The sequence below is a fragment of the Periophthalmus magnuspinnatus genome, chromosome 5, assembly GCF_009829125.3.
Source record: "Periophthalmus magnuspinnatus isolate fPerMag1 chromosome 5, fPerMag1.2.pri, whole genome shotgun sequence".
NCBI classification, from domain to species: domain Eukaryota; kingdom Metazoa; phylum Chordata; class Actinopteri; order Gobiiformes; family Gobiidae; genus Periophthalmus; species Periophthalmus magnuspinnatus.
The window spans coordinates 13,477,189-13,499,720 of record NC_047130.1 but is presented as its reverse complement, the minus strand read 5'-3'; the positions used below and the strand labels follow the sequence as shown (position 1 = coordinate 13,499,720).

Below are 22,532 nucleotides of genomic sequence, written 5' to 3'. Positions count from 1 at the left end.
AGGACTAAACCAGGACTAAACCAGGACTAAACCAGGACTAAACCAGGACTAAACCAGGACTAAACCATTCTTGAGCAGCTGGTTGCTAAACCAGGTTTTGATCTTGAACAAAGCTGTTCCCAGAATCATAAATTCCCATTAAGTTGTAAGTTACAAACATTTTCACAGAGCTACAGCAACAAGCAGTCACTCAGAGTGGCACCTGCACTCAACAGGCCTGGACCTGGACTAAACCAGGACTGAACCAGGACTGAACCAGGACTAGACCAGAACTGAACCAGAAATAATCCAGGACTAAACTAGCACTAAAGCAGGACTGAACCAGGACCAAACCAATACTAAACTAAGACTAAACCAGGACTAAAGCATCCTTACAGCAGGACTGAATCAGAATTCAGGGCCAAAGCAGGACTACAGAAGGACTAAACCAAGATTACAGCAGTACTAAAGCTGTACTAAAGCTGTACTAAACCAGGCCTAAACAAGGCCTAAAGCAGCACTGAAGCAGGAAAACTGCAGGACTAAACCCAGTTCTAAACCAGGACTAAAGCAGGTCTAAAGCAGGTCTACAGCAGACCTACAGAAGTGCTAAACCAGGACAAAATCAGGACTAAACCAGGACTTATCAAGGATTAAACCAGGCTTACAGGTGGACTAGACCAGGACAAAATCAGTACTAAACCTGGACCAAACCAATACTAAACCAAGACTAAACCAGGACTAAAGCAGGCTTACAGCAGGACTACAGCAGGCCTAAACCAGGACTGTGCCTGGTCCTGTCCCAGTTGTGTGGGAGTTGAACAAAGCTCCTCTTTCTGTTGGACACAATAGCTCACACAGTCTCACAGGACTCTGCACTACAAAAAACGTTTACAGAGAAACATCACAACTGCACTAAACCAGCAATGCATTCACAAGACACAGGAAGATAGTCAAATAAGAGGTACTACTGCTAGGAGTAATAGTACACATAGTAAAAGTACTTTGAGACTATTGTAGTATAGTGGTACTGGTAGCACCACCCGCAGAAGAGTAGTGTGTAGTAGCAGTAGTAGCAGCAATAGTAGTAGCAGCATTAGTAGTATTAGTAGTTTAGTTCTGGTTTAGTCCTAGTTTAATCATGAGTTCGTCCTGGTTTAGCATTTGTGTAGTCCTGGTTTAGTCCTGATTTAGAACTAGTTTATTTATAACTTCATCCTGGTTTAGTCCTAGTTTAGTTATGACTTAATCCTGGTTTAGTCCTGGTTCAGTCACATGGTACATTGCAGTAATGTGTGTGTACTGTGTACTTCCTGTTTCCTGGAGTCCTTCAGTGGAAACAGTCCCAGAAAAGTACTCTTGGGTTACACTGTGTGGTACTACCTCATCACACACTACTCCTACTGCAAGGCAAGTTTATTTTTATAGGACAATTCGTACACTAAGTAATTTAAAGTGCTTTACAGAATAAGTAAGACATTAAAATCACAATACAACAAACCAACTCGTAAATAACCATCTTAAAATTAACATTAGTTGAGATCAGTATCATCCTGATTCTCGATACCAGTATTCAATACTGATATTTTTTGGGCGACTCCCCACTCTCTGTGCGCCCTTTTTAAACAGACTCATGAGTGTTATATGGCGGTATGTTACAGACTTGTAACTGATTATTTTATATCCCAGATAAACGCAGTTTGTCATTTTTACAAAAGTGAAAAGTTCATTTTTGATCTTTACTTCTACTTAAGATACATTTGTGGGAATCGCTGTGGAGCTAAATATCGGTATCTGCAAATATTGTTTATTGGCCACAGTAGCAGGCCAAATATTGGATATTGGTATCGGCTCATCCCTTATTCTTTTAGCTGATACCAATAGTCAATATCTGGCCCACTGCTGTGGCTGATAACTGCTATTTGCCGATACCAATATTTGTTTTGTTTTTTTTGTTTTTTTTTTTCCATTGCAAGGACCAAGTTTAAGTTAAGTTATAGTGAAATTTACAAGTTACCATTTGCATTTGTAAAAACATGAGTCTGTTCAAAAAGACTAGTCTGATGTGATAAAGACAAACTGGGAATGTATGGACCTACATCGACTGAAGCGGTGCAGAAAAATCATATCAGAACCAATAACGATATCTGTGAAAAATCCCTCGGTATCACCGATAACGCTGCTAACCGATAAACCGTCCCTAGGTATGAGGTGACTCTTTTTGTCAGACATTAGCGTTTGTTTATCTGTTTTACATGTTTTGGCTACTTCCTGTATCTTCTCCCAAGCCCTCACGACACACTTACCAGCTGTCAGTATCCACAAAGGATATAGGTGATTCACATTTGACATTATGACTCTGCTCTCATCACCTTTGTATTTATATGACAAACATCAGACTAAAAACATCCAGAATGTCACAACGACTATAGTCACAAGAACAGCAGACAAATATATAAGGGGAAGTCAAGATTTCTGAAAGTTTCTGGTGGATTTTAATATGTTCCAGTTGAGTGGCTTACATTTACATTATAAATGGTCCTTGCAATGGTGAGGGCAGCTATGTGTAAACACATAGCTGCCCTCACCTCTGCCCGGCTCAAAATCAAATGTAGCAGCAGCAGATATTTTGCTACTATAGATATAATACAAGTGTAATCGTTAGACAGGGATATTTAGGCTGATGTAAACATACAAGCCCTGCTTCCAATAAAACTTTATATATCATAATATTTTAAATATAAATGTATGAGCTCTTGGGGGCCCTGGGTCCTGACTGTCACTATATCGACTTATCGTTCAATATGTGAAATCTGGAACTATATGTTTTGGGCCTCAGTATTTACCCTCAGCACTGTTTCTCTGCAAAAGTGGGGGATTTGGGAGATTTTTGGAGGATTCGGTGTATTTGTGTTGTAATACAACACGATTTGAGCTGTAGAGGGGTGGAATTAGTCTCTTTTATGGCTAATTATTGGTACATTATGCTGTTTATCTGTTGCAGCTTACGTCTTTTAATGCAACAGTTTATTTAAAAATAGTTTACTGTGATCTTTCATTATTTAAATCTTAATTAGTGGCATAAAGTACTTTCAATATTATCGTTTATTGCGATATTTCTCAGTAGCAATGTATCGTGCTTCAAAATGTGTTATCGTGACAGGTCTAAGAAAAAGAACACACAATACCCAAAAATAGTCTCAGTGCCATAGATCAGAGGAGTCACAGAACACATACAGAGAGCTATGAGGAAACAACAACACACTGGTCAAACTCAGACAGTTATTAGTGAAACCAAAGCACAGAACACAACCAGAAATGCTTCTGAGGAAGATGCAGGAATTAGCCCAAACATGCAAAACAGGTAAACAAACGCTCCTGCCTGACAAGAAGAGTCACTAATGGGCCTGACACATAATGACCGATTATGCAACTTTTTTTAGGCTCAATATTTATAGCATGTACATTTTTTCTACACTAGTGGGGACATTTTTCTAAATTTGGTGTAGTATTAGGCCTTTATGATGACACTTGAGTTAATATATATTGAAATAATGATAATGACAATAATGAAATTACATGACTCATTATAGACACTAGAACTAAGTATTTGAGTGTTTCATTCCACTGTTTATATGTCACTGGCCACATTATGTTTAAAATGACTCACTTAGGAAATGGTTTACTCCTTAATCCTGTTTCAAGATAATTGTGAAATTGGTATAAGCTCATTTCAATATTATTGTTTATCTAATTATTGTTTAAATAGTTTTAGAATCAATAAATCGCACTTGAAAATGTGTGACTGTGACAAGCCTAAAAAAGTGTGAAACTGAAGACAGAACCATTACCAAAGATGAGGTAGTACTTCTGCTCTTTTGTTTCATTTTTGGAATATTGTTATAAGGACAATAAGAAAATATACAGAGATTATTTTTGTCAGTATTGCCCACCTATAAACCCAAGTCTCAATCAGGTCTAAACCAGGTCTAAACTAGCCCTGTCATGATAATTATTATATCTTCTTATCATTCAATATGATAGAAAGAACAAGACTTCCACATTAAATGGTAGTACCTTGTTTTCTATTCCCATGTGGCCTTATATCTGTGTAATCCCTCAGTGGTCCAGGAAGGTTCCATAGTGGTCCATGGGTGTATACTCATCTATGTGTCTTATATTTGTTCTGATACAGCTCAAGATCATTCTAATGATATTCAGGAACAGCTGTCCTGCCAGTGTGGCTTGTTTTGTATTGATAAATGTGAACAATGAGTATCTAGTTTCAATATTTTTCTGTAGCAATATAAATTTAAAATGTGTTATGGTGACAGGCCTAATCTGATGCAGGTCTAAACCAGGTCTAAACCAGAACTAAACCAGGACTAATCCAGGACTAAACCAGGTCTAAACAACGAATAAACCAGGACTAAACCAGGACTAAACCAGGACTAAACCAGGACTAAGGAGGACTTGAGTGTTCTGGTGTGTGGTGGAGAATGTGTGAGTTTGAGGGCGTCCACCTCCTGTCCGGAGGAAACCCCACTTCCTGTCCGCAACCACAACAATAAAAGACTGTTCCTTTAGGCTGCTGAGTATACTTCTGTTTAAACAGTGTCCTGAGGTTCAGGGACCACACCTCACTGCAGACCAGGGGCCATCCTCAGGAGCCTGGGACACACAAAGTATCCACCGACAGGCTCTGAGAGGACAGACATCTCACAGCTCTGCCATGTTTTAATGTTTGGTCCTGGTTCAGTCCTGGTTTAATCCTAATTTAGTTCTGTTTTGGTCCATTTTAGAACTGGTTTAGTTCTGCTTTGATCCTGTTTTAGTCCTGGCTAAGTCCCAATTTTGTCTCAGTTTGGTCCTGGTTCAGTCCTGGTTTAGTCCTGATCTTAGTCTGGGTTTAGTCCTAGTTTACACCTGGTTTAGTCCCAGTTTAGTTCTGTTTTGTTCCTGGTTTAGGCCTGTTTTTGTCCTGGTTCAGTCCTGTTTTGGTCCAGGTTTAGTCCTGGTTTAGTCCTGGTTTAGTCCTGGTTTAGTGCTGTTTCACTGGACACTGCACTGCCTGAAAAACCCTTTTCCTACAGAGTCCTGGCTTAGTCCTGACTCTTCCTTGGTTTAGACCTGGGATAGACCTGGGATAGTCCTGGGATAGACCTGGGATAGTCCTGGGATAGACCTGGGATAGTCCTGGGATAGACCTAGGATAGACCTGGGATAGACCTGGGATAGACCTGGTGCTGCCGTGGTTTAGACATGGGATAGGCCTGGCTCTGCCCTGGTTAAGACCTGGTTTAGACCAGGATTTAACTATAGTTTATTGCAGAGCTGAACACACAAAATCAACACATGAGCCACAGCTGCCCTGGGGCAGTCTGGCCAGAGACAATGTAGCCATTCTGTAACAAACGCCACTCTATAATCAATGACACATTCATACACAGAGACAATAAGTGTCTTGCCCAAGGACACAACAAGTATAGACCTCACAACGCTGTGGATTGAACTGGCAGCCTCTAGATTAGTGAACACTTTTAAACTGTAGACTAGACAGACCCAGGCCCCAAAGCGTCACTCTGCAGCGCTACAGCCTGTGTCCCTCACACAGAGAATCACATTTACTTCACTTCAGCAAAGGGACTCATCCTTTCGCTTGGAGGGTACAGGCTTATTCGCTTTTGCACCTGCCACCGACGATATGACAGACGGTATTAGGTCCAAACCGCTGTGTAATAGTCCTCTCCATACGCGCCCTGACGCACTATAATCAGCTCTTTTGTTCTAAACTAAATCTGAGTGACTCACGGTGACAGTCAAGGGGAGATGCTGCGCGCGCGCGCTCTCTGCGCACTAACTCCGCACAGACACAAACTCTGCACAAACTTGTCCAAACAAACAAAACAAATCGCATTTTACCTCGTTTGGCGCAGGACTCCGTGGAGCACTGGTTTGAAAGTGCTCGTAGTTTTTAGGAGCTTATCGGTTCGGTCCGGCCCGATTTGGCTCGGTTTCTTCCGTAGATCCACTGTGCGGGACTTTCTCTGACAGATTTTTCGGGAGGAGACGCGCGTCAAGTGTAACACTGTCACTACGGAGCGCACTTCCTCTTTCACAATAAAAGACCACGGAAAAACTTTAAAGTTTCCTGTTTTGTATGAACTAAATGACAATTCGACTCAAAATAATAAAACATAGATTGAACAGGGCCTGCGTGATTTTGGGAACGCAATAGGTGGACACACAAACTCCACTTTCGCCAAGGCTAGATGAGACTGAGACTGAGACAGCAGCAGTTACAGACAAGCTTTGTCCATTTATACATACAGTCTGTGGTTCCACCACATTCTATTAGGTTTATATTATTTATAAAATTATCATTAAAAAAAAAAAAAACTTCTTATGGAAAATACTTTGTAATCAATAAAAAAAAAACTGTCTCTTGCCCCATCTGAGAGTATGACATCATCACATTCTATAATCTGTGAGCAGGATTGCCTCTCTGCAGCTCTGACTTGTAATTGTAACTCTCCATGGAAATAGAGAAGTTTAATGCCATAAAGTGGTACAGTACAGGCAGAGCAAAAAGTCTCCCTGGAGACAGTTGGCAGACACTCCCTCAGAAAAGTGACACTGATTGTGCATATTTATTTGTGGTTTATATTTAGTCCAGGTTTAGTTCTGGCTTGGTTCTGGTTTGCCATATTGACTATCCTTTAATCTTTTGCTTTAATTCAGTCTGGATTTAGTCCTGGTATAGTCTTGGGCTTGGGTTTGTCCTGGTTTAGTCTCTGTCTTGCATTAGTCCTGGTATAGTCTTGGGTTAGTCTCGGTTTAGTCCAGTTTTGCTTTTGCTTTAGTGGTGCTACATTATGCACGTCTCTCAGCGTGGTTTCCTCTGGTGAAGGGTCAGCTGGCCTCCACCCTCACTTCCTGTTTCCTCTTCTCCCATTGTCCCAGACACTTCCTGCTTCCTGTAGCCCGTCTTCCCCAAGAGGCCGAGGAAACCCCACCACATCCACCCTGGAGAACGTTCACCAGAGCAGGAGTAGGTCTGAAGAACCACCAGAGAACATCCACCTGAGCAGGTCTGAAGAAGCAGAGAGCATCCACCCGAACAAGAACAGGTCTGAAGAACCACCAGAGAACATCCATCTGAGCAGGTCTGAAGAACCAGAGAGCATCCACCTGAGCTGGTCTGAAGAAGCAGAGAACATAGCCCTGAGCAGAGACAATTTCTGCCAGTTTAAACCTTCATTTAACAAAATGTGTTGTAATTTATTGCATTTGTCTAATCATAAGTTTTGGTATTTGTTAACATTATGGTTGCTAGGTAACAGTTACTGAATTACCTCTATGTGTAGCACATGTGTTTCCCACATCCACTCAGAAGTAAAATTATAAACTACACAAAAATTCCAAAACTAGAAGAAAATAGGTACATTTATTAGTAAAATCTTAAATATAATTAAACTTGCAAGTGGCAATTTTGGCCCTTGCCATTGTTTGTTCGTTCCTCCCATGCGGCCGCCATGAGCTCACGACTGCCTCTTAACCATGACCGCCTCTGTATGTGACTGTCCAGCATGCCATTTTCGCTTCCTGACAGCCACCCAGGCCACTTTTTGCTGTTCATCCCATTTCTATAGTGAAGTGTGTCAGTTAACTTATACAGGTGTGGTCCAGGGCATTGAACCAGCAACCTCGTGCTTAATACACACGTTTCCTATGGTGTTGATGGTGGGTCCTGACCAAGCCAAGCTCAAGATCTGGAGATGGGTCCCTGAGCGCTGTGCTGCAGTATCTGACTGCTCCCAACAGGTCGCCCCAGTGGCACCGGTTGAGGGATGGATCAAACGCAGGGATCACTAATGTAACACTCATATATCCTTATCATATCAAACCTTATCATGTGTTAACCAACAGTTTTGTAGAAATATGCTTTAAATAATGTTCCCTTAGGTCTCCTCTGAAACTACAGCTGCTCAGCCCATTCTCGTTTGAATCAAATGATTGAATAAATATTTAGGAGTAAATATGTCACTTACTGCCACTGTTTTGAATGTGTTCTTTTGAAGCATTATCATTCATCGTCTAACATGTGACTGTCGACAGACCAGTCCAGTGGATTACAGAGAGAATCATTTCACAGATTTGTATTTGTATTTATTCACTGTGTTTTTATGTTGCACTTTATCATGGCAGTAAGTTCCTAGTTTGTGAACTGTGTTCACTGACGATGGCAATAAAAGTCTTCTGATTCTGATTCTGAAATACAAAGGAATGCTCAGCTGTAACGTAGAATTCTCTTGATTTAGGAATGGCTGAACTCACCTGTGCTACACTCTGGTCCAAAATGCCTCAGTTCATGGTGTGTTCTACCCTGCAATCCAAACAAACAAGAACCAAGTTTAAAAGTTGGGGTATACACCAACTGTATATTTATGCTTATCATAATTCAGTCTTATAAAGCATTTGACATTACATTGTTCACTCCACACTTGGTGAGGGTAAGGGTAAGGTAAAATATTTAGCAATATATTTATGAAATATTTGAAAACAGTTCTATATGAAAGAACCCTCACTACAGGCCAGAGCCGGCCCAGCCTATAAGTGGACTAAGCAGCTGCTTAGGGCCCCGAGGCCACCAGAGGGCCCCCAAGAGCCCATACATTTATGTTGAAAATAATGAGTGGGAAGTTGTTGTTTTTTTTAACTAAATGGCACTCGTGTTTATACTAGTCTGCATATCCCTCTTAAATGATTAAATGTGTTTTATTTCCAGTAACTAGATATATGCCACTTACATGTTTTGAGTTGGGCAGTGGTGTGGACAGCTACTGTTTACACCGGTGTGAAGGACCCCTCCCCTCCAGGTGCACTCTGGGAGCACTGAGGTGTTCAGTTTATCTAAAGTTTGGGACAATGTATGAAGAGCCCAGAGGAAGATCGATTTTAGGAAAGAGAGACTTTTCAGAGAAGACTCGAAATATGTCCCACTTTACACCAGTATATATGTATAATTGTGCAGACAGGACACACCTCAGAGGTACAGAGGACACACCTCAGAGGGACAGAGGACAGCAGGTGAGTCTATTACACTGGCTGTTTGTGGTTGTGGTAATTTATTTAGAAAAGCATCTGGCTTTAATATTTAGCACTTCCTCTTTACAGACCGCGCTCCGTGCTAACTGCTAACGAGCCACTGTTAGCATAACAGTGAGTGTTGTGTTACTTTCACCACGGTCACACTTTCACACATATATTCCAGCTGTACCTCTTTTAAGAGCTCTGAACCCGCTCTGTTCAGTCGCTAAATGTGTTTGTCAATTAAAATAAGTTACAACGCAGCACAAGCAAATAATCGCCAGCGCCACTTAGCAGCATTAGCATGCTACTATTGGATCACTACTTTGTACTTCTTGAGTGATATGATTTTTTAAGTAAGTGTACTCTTGTTTAAGTACATCATTTGGCTACTCTATCCAATTTTGCATTTTATGACAAATAGTTGATAAATGTAAGCTCACTTTAGTCAACTGAGGAAGAAAATGTCCAGAATTAAAAGTTTTCTCTGGCAGCCTCCCCCTTCCTTACATGTTTATACTGTTATACTTGCGGTTATTGCTGTTGTGAGCATCTAGGGTCTTTTTTATAAGTGGTTGTGATGATGTCTTAATGTTGTCAAATATGAATATGTGGCACTGAAGTGGAGAGAGCCTCCTAAAGGCCCTGCTACAGGCTAATAGGAAGAACAATAGTTTGGAGTCATTAAATAAGTAAAGTTTTCTGTAGTGTAACAGTTAGATTTCACCATCGTCTCTATGTGCACCGCATATTCTGTTTACATCAGACTGTATGTCAAAGTGTGCCTCATATTATCTTTATTTGAGTGTTAGTGCTTTTGTAAGAATACTGCAGTAATTTGCTTTTATTTGACCATCTGACTTTGATCACGTCTTTCTAACTGCACTCTATATAATGCTACAGGACAGGTGAGGTACTGCCCCCAGGACAGGTGAGGTACTGCCCCCAGGACAGGTGAGGTACTGCCCCCAGGACAGGTGAGGTACTGCTCCCAGGACAGGTGAGGTACTGCCCCCAGGACAGGTGAGGTACTGCTACAGGGCTCTGTATCTGGACTCTATGGCATCAGTTTAAGTGATTGGGACAGAGACAGGGTTTGCATGTTGATACAGAGTTTGATGTGGTCTAAAGCTACAAAATAAGTTTCAAACATGAGCTCACTACAGCACATCTCCATAAACACACTTTCACCTCTCTGTGGCTGCAAAACTTATTTACCTGAGTCAGCTACTGCATTATCAACAATTAAGCTCAAACTCTGGAGGTAGGTCCCTGGGCTCCCAACAACTCACCCCAGTGGCACTGGTTGAGGGATGGGTCAGATGCAAGGATCATTAAAATAATATCCATATATCCTTATCATATCAACGGTTATCTCGTGTTAACCAACAGTTTTGTAGAAATATACTTTTTACTGAGTTCCCTTAGGTCTCCTCTGAGACTACAGCTGCTCAGCCCATTCTCGATTTACGGTAATCAAATGGCTGAATCTATGTTTTGAAGGAAATGTATCACTTACTGCCACTGTTTTGAATAATGTTACATTAACATGTCTCTGATATCACATCTGTCAGAGCTGTTTAAGTTTCCTACGATGACATTTTTCTGGGCAGGGCTCTCATTGGTGGAATATAAATAGATTTTTTTTTTATTTTTTTTTTCATGAAAAATTAGCTCTCACTGAGTTCAAATGTTTGATACTAGTTACTTTAGTGTACATTACTGTTTACTGCTTGATTTTTGTAATTTTTCTCAAAAAACTCAGTGCAAGGCGAAGAGTCACTTGAGTTCGTGCTCTAATGATGTAACTCTGTGTTTAGTCCAAGCCCATGATTAAAAAACAGAGCACATATTATTGTAACTTAGAACTGTAGGTGAAATAGTGAAATAGTGATGGAAAAAAGGCAGGAGAGAAAAAGCTCCTGACACCGGACCAAACCTCACAGTGACCAGCAGATGGCGCCAGAACTCCATAAAACGCTGAGACTGATGACTTTTGTGTGGACACAGTAAATCTGGTCTGTAAGTCTTCTGATATTAGCAAAACTGGAAAGTAATTACAAATTGTCCTTAACCGAGTCCAAGCATGTAACTGTACTACATACTTCACTCCCAGTCCACAGCGGTCTTTGCCCCTTTATAAATCCACAACTCACAACAGCGCCGCCTGCTCTGATCAGACAGAGCTCAGAGAAAAAACTAATTCAATGTTATTAAAAAATAACTAGTAACTATACTTTGAGTAGTACTTTTCATGCGTAATTTCATGCTTTTTACTTGAGTACTATTTTGACAGCAGTACTTATAATTGAGTACATTTTTCACGATCAAACTATATTGTTTACTTAATAATTTTCAGTATTCTTTCCACCACTGGATATTAGATAAACAACATGGTTTAAGTACTCTTTCATTTAATTGCATTATACTGTAGTGAAAAAATACTACATAGAATTACAAACTGCTTTATTTTTGTTGCATTATGAAGTACCAGCATGCGTTCCATTCAGTTTTAGAAAGTAATATTATTCTGAATACCACATGTATTCACTATGTGCATGCAGTTACTTTCCAATACTGGATAAAGTTCACCTATAGATTCATTATGTAGTCCTTGTACTGGTAGTAGTAATAGAAGTAGTAGTAGTAGTAATAATAATAATAATACATTTTATTTATAATGCACTCTTCATTAAACAATCCCAGAGTGCTACAATAAAAGAACATTAAAATACAAATTGCTAAAAACTAAAAACATCAGCAGTAAGCTTTTCTAAATAAAAAGGTTTTGAAATTAGCTTTTAAAAAGTCGTAGTAGTAGCAGTGATGGTAGTAGTAGTGGTGGTAGTAGTAGTAGTAGTGGATATTTCATGGCAAACCAAAGCCCCCCATCTGTAAGCAGTATATAGTATAGTATTTCCATGGCTTACCTCAATATACTTGCCAAATGTTTGTGTTGATATTCAAAGTTGCAGTAACAAAGTTGACATTTGTTTAGTAAGTTAAAGTGAGCGCTCTGTTGAGTCAGACTAGTCCCTCCCCTCACTCTATCTGTTTTACTGAGGTCAAAGGTCACTATATAAATATATGAAATCACATTATTGTAGTGCAGGGGTCTTCAGTGTGCACTAAGTGAGACCCCAAACACATCGACTCAAACTCACTCACAGTCTCACTTACAATAGATTAGACACAGGCTAAGATGTGACTGTAGTACTTTTAAAAACAGTAAAAGTGTCGGCTACAGTTCCTTTAACTAAAGTTTTATAAAAGATGTCAGCACCCCCGCCCCACCCTCACCCCACCCTCACCTCCGCTGTATCCCCCACGCCCCTCCCCCTCCGCTCAGGGTCACGAACCTCATGTGTAAGACCCCTGATCAGGGCCATGAGAAATATGCAAACATATGCAAATACTAACAATACATTTACTTAACATGATGAGAGATGTGTGTATTATAACCTGACTTGACTTTAGGTTATAAAGTCAGTACGTACTGTATGTAGAAATACTAGTACAAATAGTAGTACAAATAGTAGTACAAATAGTAGTGGCAATAGTTGGTTTGAGAGAGTGCACTTCTCCTCTCTTCAGCTTCCTTGTCTCGTTTCCTATCCCCTCGAGAGTTGTCTCTTGTGTCCTATTGTCTCCTGTCTCTTAGGCCCCGCCCTCTGCAGTAATTGTAGTAGTAGTAGTAATAGTTGTACTGTTTGATTACTGCTCCTCCCCTCCATATGTACCAGTCATTTACATCCCAAAGACTCAGAGGAGAGAGGGCGGGGGCATCTGCATCCTCTGCTCCATCTGACCTCCTCCTCTTCATCCTCTGCTCCTACTGAAACTCTCCTCTGCTTCTCTGACCTCCTCTGCATCCTCTGCTCCTCTGCTCCTCTGCTGTGTATCCTCAACCAGGTATAAACCAATGCAACGGAAAATAAGGTTTAACTGGAAATAGATACTAAACAAGTTCTAAACAAGTTCTAAACCAGGTCTAAATCATGTTCAAACCAAAGACTAATGTAAACCAATGTCTAACAAAACATAACTCAAAACCAAGTCTAAACCACAACTAAACCAAGTCTAACGCAGGTCTACACCAAAGACTATTGTAAACCAAAGTCTAGAACTAAACGTTAAACCAGATCAAAACCGGGACTAAACCGGGACTAAACCGGGACTAAACCAGGACTAAACCTGCAGACTGCCCCCTCCTCTGTCCTTCCTGTGGACAAATGTGTCTTTGGACATGGGGGCTGGACACGGGGCTGAGGATGTCCCTAAATCACCCAGAGCAAACATGCGGACAGGACCTATACCCACAATGCACCGCGGCAGCATTCAGCCGGACATTAAAGATTTCCTGCAGGACAATAGACGTGGGACAGCATTTAGACACGACAAAGCAGGGACACCTATCAAGAAGACAGCACAAACGGCTCACACACAGGGACATTTCAATGGACCGACTTAGACCTGGGTTAGGGTGCTTCACACATGGGCAGGTTTGGCCTTGGTTTTAGCTCATACAGTGTATAAAGAAGTCGAGTAAGTGAGTGTGACGTCACCTATAGCGTTCAGCTCCAGTCAAAAGAAGCTCATTGGGGCCAGCCATTATAGGGGCCAATTTGGAGCCACGTTCCATATTAAGAATTCAGACGACAAGTATCATAGCAACCAAAGAGCCAACCGAGAGCAAGGCTGTTGAAGGTAATGCCTCTTCGCTCCTGCACCGCTGGTTTAGCAGGGAAGGGGCGGTTAGCAACGCTGTCAATCAAAGCTGTTGCTAACGCTAGCGGGAACGACCTTGGGGGAGGAAGGCACCTGATTTGTCTGGTATTAATGTTCATATCTTGAGTTACAGACACAATAGTGAAATAAAAAATACCAGGATCATGCGAAGATGGTTAATATGAACATTTGAAGACCAAAGGATGAGGCTTATTGCAGCAGACAGAGGCACTTCCTATTTGGGATGCAGTGGCTAGCTGGTTAGCTATGGCCATGTCTGTGGTTTTAGCCTAGTTTAAAGGTCTTATATTACACTAAATGGACTCTTGTGAGCTTTAACCCACGTTATAATGCTGTTACCTCCTCAAAAATATACCCAGAGTGGTGTTTTGTTTCATTCACACATGTTTGAGTAAACCTGGACTATTAACCAGTCCAGCTCAAAATGCTCAGTCCCACCTTGTGGTGTCATGAAGGAGTAGTTTTAACAGCTCCTTTTACCTTTTGTTAAGTAGAGATTGTCAATTCCAAAGTTGAAATTATCCAAATGATTCTTGTGAAGGTGTGTGGAGTTTAAAACACAGTGGAGCACTTCCTGTATTACCACATGACACCGCAAGGTGGAACAGAGTGTTTTCTGATTGAGAAAAGAATGCAGGGTTTGTGTGAATGAAACAAAACATGTTTGTGTTGAGGAAACATCATAGCATAGATCAGAAAATAATTTAATATTGGCCCTTTAAATCTAATGGATTGGTTTAGTCTTGTTCTAGGCCTGGTTTAGTTTACTGTGGTGTTTGTGTGAACACAGCCTTCCTGGTCCTGGGTTAGATCTGTGTTCAGATCAATCAAGTTTTACTCTTAAATGACTTGTTCTATTTTCCCTTTGTGTCTCTGGGTTAAACTTGCATTTGGTCTAAACCAGGTCTAAACCAGGTCTAAACCAGGTCTAAACCAGGTCTAAACCAGGTCTAAACCAGGTCTAAACCAGGTCTAAACCAGGTCTAAACCAGGACTATACCCGGCCTAAACCAGGTCTAAACCCAGGCTCAGCAGGTCCTTCAGTCCCATGTGATGTGTGGTGGACAGGTTGAGGGCTGGTCAGAGCAGATTTGTGGACGCAGAGGAAGGCTTTAATTCGGTGTTTTGTGTTGTGATGTTTGTCCATGGTTATAACTCACCTCCCAATGTGAGGAACCCAAACGGAGGGACAGGTTCGTTTGGCACAGGCTGTTACCGTGGAGACAACACGCTCCAAACAACCAAGCAGAGCAGAGAATGAACCTGGCAACCAATCACAACGCAGACAAGACAAAAGCAGAGAGTAGTGAAGAAAAAAATAACTTTAAGAAAATGAGTCTTCAGACCCCATACTTTTACTCCTACGTGAGTCATATATTTGGCAATGTACTGTACAATACTCTTACTTAATATATTGTACAGTGTAAGAATACTCTTACTTGAGTAAAGGTTGTGTTTCCTCTTCCCACAGTGAGTAAGTCTAAAGTGACTTGAGCTTTGCATCAACAAAATTAAATTATTTGAACATTTGTGTTTCTTGCAGTTCCTTCAAATGATCATCCAAACACATCCCACACTCCAAATACTTTTTACTTCTACTCATAATGAGCCAAACTACAGTCTGGCACTTTGAGCCTGGAGTCTGGTGAAGGTCAATGGTCTTTAAAAACACAGAGGAGCTAAAGGGAGATGGAGAAATATGCAGGGTTATAGCCAATACTTGTACTTTGAATGAAGCCAGAAGAAATGACTCCCTCTCAAGAGAAGGCACGATGTGTATCACGGTTTACTGAGACTGAACAAAGTCTGGGAGATCCACCATGACGGCCGGGAAGTTGTGCATGTATTCTATGGGGCTATGTTAAAGATATCGTGTATCAAACAAAGATATGAGACATTACTGAACTAAAGCAAAAGATATAGACGCGACTGAACCATTGATGAGACTCTACTACAGAGAACATGGCAACAGATACAGTCCCCCCTCGATGAGCTTCAGGCCATTAATCGTGCCCATATAGACGTGTATTAAATGAGGTAAAAAAAAAAAAAAAAAAAACCCCTGAGTAAAGTAAAATGTGCCTCAGTGGAGTAGTGGTCCCCTGGAGTGTAGCCCACCCCTTCAATCTGGTGTGGTTATAATCCTGGATTTAGACTCAGGTCTAAGTCTCTCTGAACCAGTCCTGGTCCTGAGCCACCCACAGACTTTACAGAGGTCATAAAAACACACAAAATACTGTGAAAAACACAGTAAAAGTACATAAAGTACTCAATACTGCTATAAAACAGGAGCCAGCCTTCACAATCTGTGCTCACACCAGGGGACCAGACCAGGACCAAGACCAGGACCAGAACAAGACCAGGACCAGACTGGGACCAGACCAGGACTGGACAAGACTGAGACTAAGGTCAGTATCCAAACCAGGGACTACACCAGGACTTAAACCAGGACTAGATCAGTACCAGACCAAGGCCCGAGACAAGTTCTTAGACCAAACCAAGTACAGGATTATTGAATTGAATTGAATTTTATTTGAGTATGTTCATAAATCATGTAGTACATGTCATTACGGTCCATAAAATAAAATAAATTATCTTCCACAAAAAACATTGAACATTCTCAAAAGGGACGTGGGAAGAAGTGTACACTTATTTAATCCCACCCCAGCTTGTGAATGATATTTCACTGTGAGACCATCCAAGCTCACATACTCTTCAAAGATCCTCTATTGCCATACAGGTAAATACTGATGGAGGAATCAAGTCTTTGATGACAGTATGAATGTCTTACTCTACATGATGGGATTTTAAAAAGGATGGCCAAAGCAATAAATAAAGCAATCAAATGCTAAAAATCATATATACTAATATCCTATATACCTGTTGCACCTGCAGTGGAATGTGAATATACAAATGAAGTCTCACTCTGAAGAAACAAATTACTTTTTTATGGGATATTGCTCAAAGATATTTTATTGTCATCCTAGAGAAAAATGGACGGTAGGAGGTCAGTTGGTAGAGTGCTCATCCTCTGATCTGATGGTTGGCGGTTCAAATCCCACACTCAATATAAACATAGTTGATAGAGCTGTCAGGGTGGATATGTAATTCCAGCTCCCGCAGATGAATACTGTTGTTGTCTCCTTGGGCAAGACACTCCCCCCTCAGTGTCTGTCCAATTATCTTAATCAGAGATCCTCTATTGTCACCCTGCATTAGTAAATGTGTTTGTTCAAAGATTCTTGATTATTGCAAAGGAATAAACATTTGTGAATGAGGTCTCTGATATACACACACATAGTTGTTTGCCATTAAGCCAAAGATCTTCTATTGTCAGGCCTAGTGTAAAGTTAATGTGCAAACAGTGACATAGAAACAATCCAAACATTTACTAATTTTGAAATTGTATTGAGCGATATCCCACTCTTAAGTGTTAAGTGTAAGTTAATGAGCAAAGTGTCACTCTGATGTGGAAAACAACCCAAAAATGTACTAATCTTGAAATCCAACTGATGTCTCACTCTCATGAACACCCATTTGTCATATTACTTACCCATTATTTAATACATGGTCAAAGATCCTCTATTGTCCCAGTTAATGAGCAAATAAACTGACACTCTGATGTAGAAACAACCCAAACATTACTAATTTTCAAATTCTACCGAGCGAAGTCTCACTCTGACGAAATCCCATTTATCACATTACTTTACACATTATTTATTATTACATGGTCAAAGATCCTCTATTGTCCTGGTTAGTGGAAAGTTAATGAGCGAATAAACTCTCACTCTGATGAAGAAACAACGACAGGCGAGTAATTCCCTTGTTATTTATTGGATGGTGTTCGGAGATCTTCTATTGTCACTCCCTTTGGGCCGGTCCCATCTCTTGTGCGGCGGAGAGAGGCGTCACTCGCACCACAAAAGGATAATTGATGGAAAAGTCCACGCTTGTCTCTCTGGGACACAAAGCCAGACCAGAACTGTTGGGTTATTAATGTGGACCTTTTTGCAGGCTTTAGTCCGGACTTAGACCCGGTTTAGTTCTGCATCTGCTCCCCCCCAGTCCTCCTATAGACCCCCACTGGACCAGAGCCCAGACCGAGACCAGACCGAGGAGAATCCTGCTGAAAACCCGGCTTTGGGACCGTGGACGTCCAACAGTCGTTAGTCTCACATTAAAGTCCAATCAAAGGGATGTGTTCAGAGACATGAGGCCAGGGGATACAGGGGACGTGGAGGACACAGAGGGGACATGCAGGGGAAAGAGGGAACGGGGGTACGGGGGGGGTGCAGGTGGGACAGGGAACAAGGGGGGAACATGAGGGGGATAGAGAATACAAGGGACAGAGGGAGACACAGACACAGAGATAGGGGATACATGACATAGCGTGGACAGAGGACATAGGTAACAAGGGGTGACAGGGAGAGACGGAGGATACAGGGGACACAAGGAGGGATGGGGTAGAGAAGACACAGGGAGGGATAGGAGACACAGGGGGGACAGGGAGAAACGGGGGATACAGGGAACACAGGACACAGAGAGGGATGGGGGTACAGAAGAGACAGGGAGGGACGAGGGAGAGACGGGGATACAGGGAACACAGGGAGAGACGTAGATACAGGGGACACAGGGAGGGATGGGGGTTATAGGTGACACAGGGAGGGACAAAGCTACAGAAGACCCAGGGAGGGACGGGGGACACAGGGAGAGACGGGGGTTAGGGGGGACACAGGGACGCAGGGAGGGACAAAGCTCCAGAGGACACAAGGAGAGACGGGGGATACAGAAGACACGGGAGGGATGAGGGTAGAGAGGGGACAGGGAGAAGGGGTTATACAAGGGACACAGGAAAGCATGGAGGATACAGGGGACACAGGGAGGGATGGGGGATACAGGGGACACAGGGGCAGGACATGGAGGATACAAGACACAAGAGGGACAGAAGAACAGAGAACATGAGGGGGACAGGGAGGGATAGAGGATACAAGACACACAGAGGACACAGGGAGGGATGGGGGAAATTGTGTGGGTATTGTGTGTACTTTTACTTTTACTCAAGTACTTTTCAGAACAGTTTGGGAGCAGCACATTTTCAGAAACTTCTGCAAAATTTTGCACAACTCTTCAACTGAGCTGGACAGACTTAGATCTGCAGAGTTCAGGTTTTACTGCTCCTCCTTCAGGACACTTGTGGATCAGAGTTTTGCTCCATACTCCTCTTTGTGGAGATATAAATGGATTTAGAGCCCAGCGACAGTGACAGTGGACACGGGCCCAGCATGTGTGGCACTGTCCAATACTGTGTCATCTGACGGGTCTCTTCTGCCCGGAACACCATGAAGTCCACCGCCCTGAGCCTCTGACAGGAGCCTCCGACAGGAGCCTCTGACAGGGCCCTCTGAAGTCCCTCAAAACCCCCAAACCCCCGTGTCCCGCTGCTCCCATTAAAGTCCACCTCAGCCCATCCCGGAGCGGAGCGTGTCCGGTGAAAGAGGGATAAAGGAATAAAAAGATGAATGAAGCGCACGTGAGCCGAGGCTGAGGCGCGTGCGTGCGCTCGCTGCGGGGGCCCATTGTGTTTTTACTGTGTTTGAGAGTAGGCCTCGCGCCGCGCTCTGATTGGCCAGCGGCCTGCAGCGGCACGCTTCTGACGCCCGCCCCGCGTGCACCCCCTCCGCGGCACGAGAGCTCATTCATCTGAGGTTTATCTCCGGGTCTAAGGGGGGGTCCTGGGAGTATGGGGGGGTCTGGGGCTCTGATGATCTGCGCACAGGGCTGCAGGGAGATCTCGGGGGGCTGCGGGGTGCGGGGCAGGGGCGTGCCCGGCTCTGGGCACATATAAGCGGGCTGAGGCCGGGCGTGTGCCAGAACCACAGGCACGAGCAGTCCACGAGCTCAGCACTGATCCAAACGCGTGCCTTTGGAACCAGAGCCGACTTTAGAGTCCAGCACGAGACCTACTCACGAGACCTGCACACGAGCGCAGAGTCCCGCCAACTTTCTCCAGAGCGTCATCCCGGCACCTCTGCCCACTGCAGCCCAGAGCCCGGCCTGTCCTCCGCTCTCCTCCCGCTGAAGCATGGAGCCCGTGTTTGACCTGGACAGCAACAGCTGCGACATGTTCCCGCACTCTGACGTCGAGGAAGTGCGTGTGGAGCCCGAGCAGAAGAAGCGGCGGCGGGGGCGCGCACGCTGCGAGACGCAGGTGCACGTTGTGAAGAAGAACCGCAGACTGAAGGCCAACGACCGCGAGCGCAACCGCATGCACAACCTGAATGACGCGCTGGACGCGCTCCGTCGCGTGCTGCCCGCGTTTCCGGACGAGACCAAACTGACCAAGATCGAGACTCTGCGCTTTGCGCACAACTACATCTGGGCCTTGTCCGAGACCATCCGCATTGCAGACCTACACCAGGGAGCACCTCAGCAGCCCCCCAGCCCGACCTGGAGCTCCGGCTCCTCCGCCTCCAGCTCCCCGTCCTACTGCTCCAGCCCCGGCAGCAGCCCCGCGCACGATGACTATAGCCTGGCGGGCTTCGGCTTCGGGTCGGGCCTGTTCTGAAGGCCCAGAGAGAGGGCCCTGAAAGCGTCCTCACGCAGACTGACAGCCCGCTGCTGTGGACCTCACAGCGGGGCACTTCTGAACTCATGTCCGGTCCCCAGCCTCCTGCAGCGGGCCCACTCTAACTGACAGCCCCGCTGCTCTGGAGCAGTGACAGCCTTTTCCCCGGCCTCAGAGACTGTCCGCCCGGCGCTGGGTGGATCACACTTTGCCTTATACTCAGACTGCCCTGATTGTAGCTCAGTCCGCCATGTTCCTGTTGTTTCATGTTATTTTATTTGACCCATGAGCCGTGCACTTTGCCCCGGTCACAGACTTTAGATCGGCCTCCGTCTGTCTTTAATTTATTCTTATTGTTATTTTGCTTTATGTTTATGCTGACGCGTGCTGAATATTTGTGATGTACATACAGAGTCTATTCTATTTACTGCCACTTTTCTACAAATAAATATAACGTTTGTATAACTCATGACTCCTGCTGCTCTTTCTCACACTATATTCAGCCTTTCAGTTATCAGTCTGTTATAGTAAAATAAAAAGAGGCAGTCAAGCCTGTTAGAGTGCACCTATAAAGAAGTATCATGGAACAATACTGAATAGGTCCATATATCGCCTAATAATAACAGACTGACTGCAGGGCGGCAGACGAGTGCGTAGTCTCGTGCGGATTATCCGTACGTCGGGCGGAGCGCGCCCTGCGCGGGGCCTTTGGGGGCCTCTTTGTGCACAGCGGTTCACGAGAGTTTAATTTGAATGTGATTTGTGTGCGTGTGCGTGTGCATGTGCGCATGCGTGTGCGCGGAGCATTGTGGAAAAGCGAGGCGGTAGGACGTGCACAGATGCGGGACAAAGCGCTCACGGAGCATTAATAACTCTTTAAGCAGCAGGTGAAACCGAGATCGTCAATTGTGCAGCGCAGTGGAAAGTTAATGGGTGACCGGAGTCTCACTCTGTCAGAATCAGCCTCTTGACACAAAGTTATTTATTGACATTGTGTTCAAATTGGCCTAAATAGTCAATGTGGGTTTAAGTTATAGAACAAAGTCTCACTCTGTAGTTGTGCGCTTTTATTATGCACAAAGATTGTCTTTGCGTGGCATGATTTTTACTCCAACAAGGAGAGGGCAGACACACAAAGATGTTCTTAAGACAAATAAGAATACATAGACACAAAGTCAGATCAAGCTTATAGCCAACTTTATTTAACAGAGAGCTCTTCACAAAAATCCATACAAAGATTTATTTATTTATTTTATAGCATGTTTATAAATGTTTTTTATTTTTATTTTTTAGGGTTTTTTTTGTTTGTTTGTTTTTGTTTTGTTTTATAACTATTTAGGGAAAGAGATCTCTTTTTCATCAAAAAAACAATTATCTCAAATGCAAAAGTGCACTTGGCCAACAAAGACTCACTCTGGTAAAAATATAATGACAGCTCAAAGACATTTGATTTTTTTTTTTTTTTTTTCCAAATCTAAGGATAATCTATTGTCAAATCCATAATAGTTTTATACAGTTCTGAAGTCTCACTCTGATCCACTTTCACTTTAGTCTTGCACAGATCATCTATTGTCTTTTGGTTGGACTTGATGAAGGAAATCTCACTCCGACAAAATGCGAGGGAACCTAAGTGCTTTTGTATATCAGTATTGTTGGTTCTGACCCAAGTCTCACTCTGGAGTCAAAACAAAAAACTCACATAAAACTTCACCTCCATTCAAAGATCCTCTATTGTCTGCCGGTCCCCAGTGTCTTCTCTTTGTAGAGGTGATGACCAGTCGGACAAAGACACAAGGGCCACCGTAAAATACTTTGCACCAGTGATTCATAAAGATCATCCCCAAAGATCATCTATTGTCCCCTCGCTGTAAACTCAGAGGCTGTAAAAGGCTTGGACAAAGAAACTGGAGTCATACATCATATTCAGAGATCATCTATTGTCCAATTAAAAGTTAAAGATCATAATAGTAATCAAATCAAATTGTATTTGTGTATCATGTTTCATACATTTGAAATGTAGCACAAAGGTCCTCAGGTTGACTGTTCCATAGACGTGGGCTGTAAAAACTGAATGACGCGTCAACATGAGTTTCACTTTGGACTCTTGGGACAGTTCAAAAATGAGAACATGAGGATCGGACTTGAGGAC

The 22,532-nt window shown here is 43.0% G+C and overlaps 2 protein-coding genes across 2 annotated transcripts in view; one reads left to right on the top strand and one right to left on the bottom strand.

The window, feature by feature from the left end:
• The window catches only part of arap3 (ArfGAP with RhoGAP domain, ankyrin repeat and PH domain 3), a 44,193-nt gene extending 38,196 nt beyond the window's left edge, over positions 1-5,997 (bottom strand). Inside the window, exon 1 of the mRNA XM_055221789.1 lies at positions 5,902-5,997. The gene's annotated coding sequence lies outside the window, so the exon portion shown is untranslated. The remainder of the gene's footprint in view (positions 1-5,901) is intronic.
• Positions 5,998-19,900: 13,903 nt separating this feature from the next.
• On the top strand, positions 19,901-20,426 carry neurog1 (neurogenin 1). Its single transcript, XM_033966463.2, has one exon. It carries the CDS (start codon positions 19,901-19,903, stop codon positions 20,381-20,383), a length of 483 nt encoding a protein of 160 aa, XP_033822354.2. The 3' UTR covers positions 20,384-20,426.
• Positions 20,427-22,532: the final 2,106 nt, after the last annotated feature.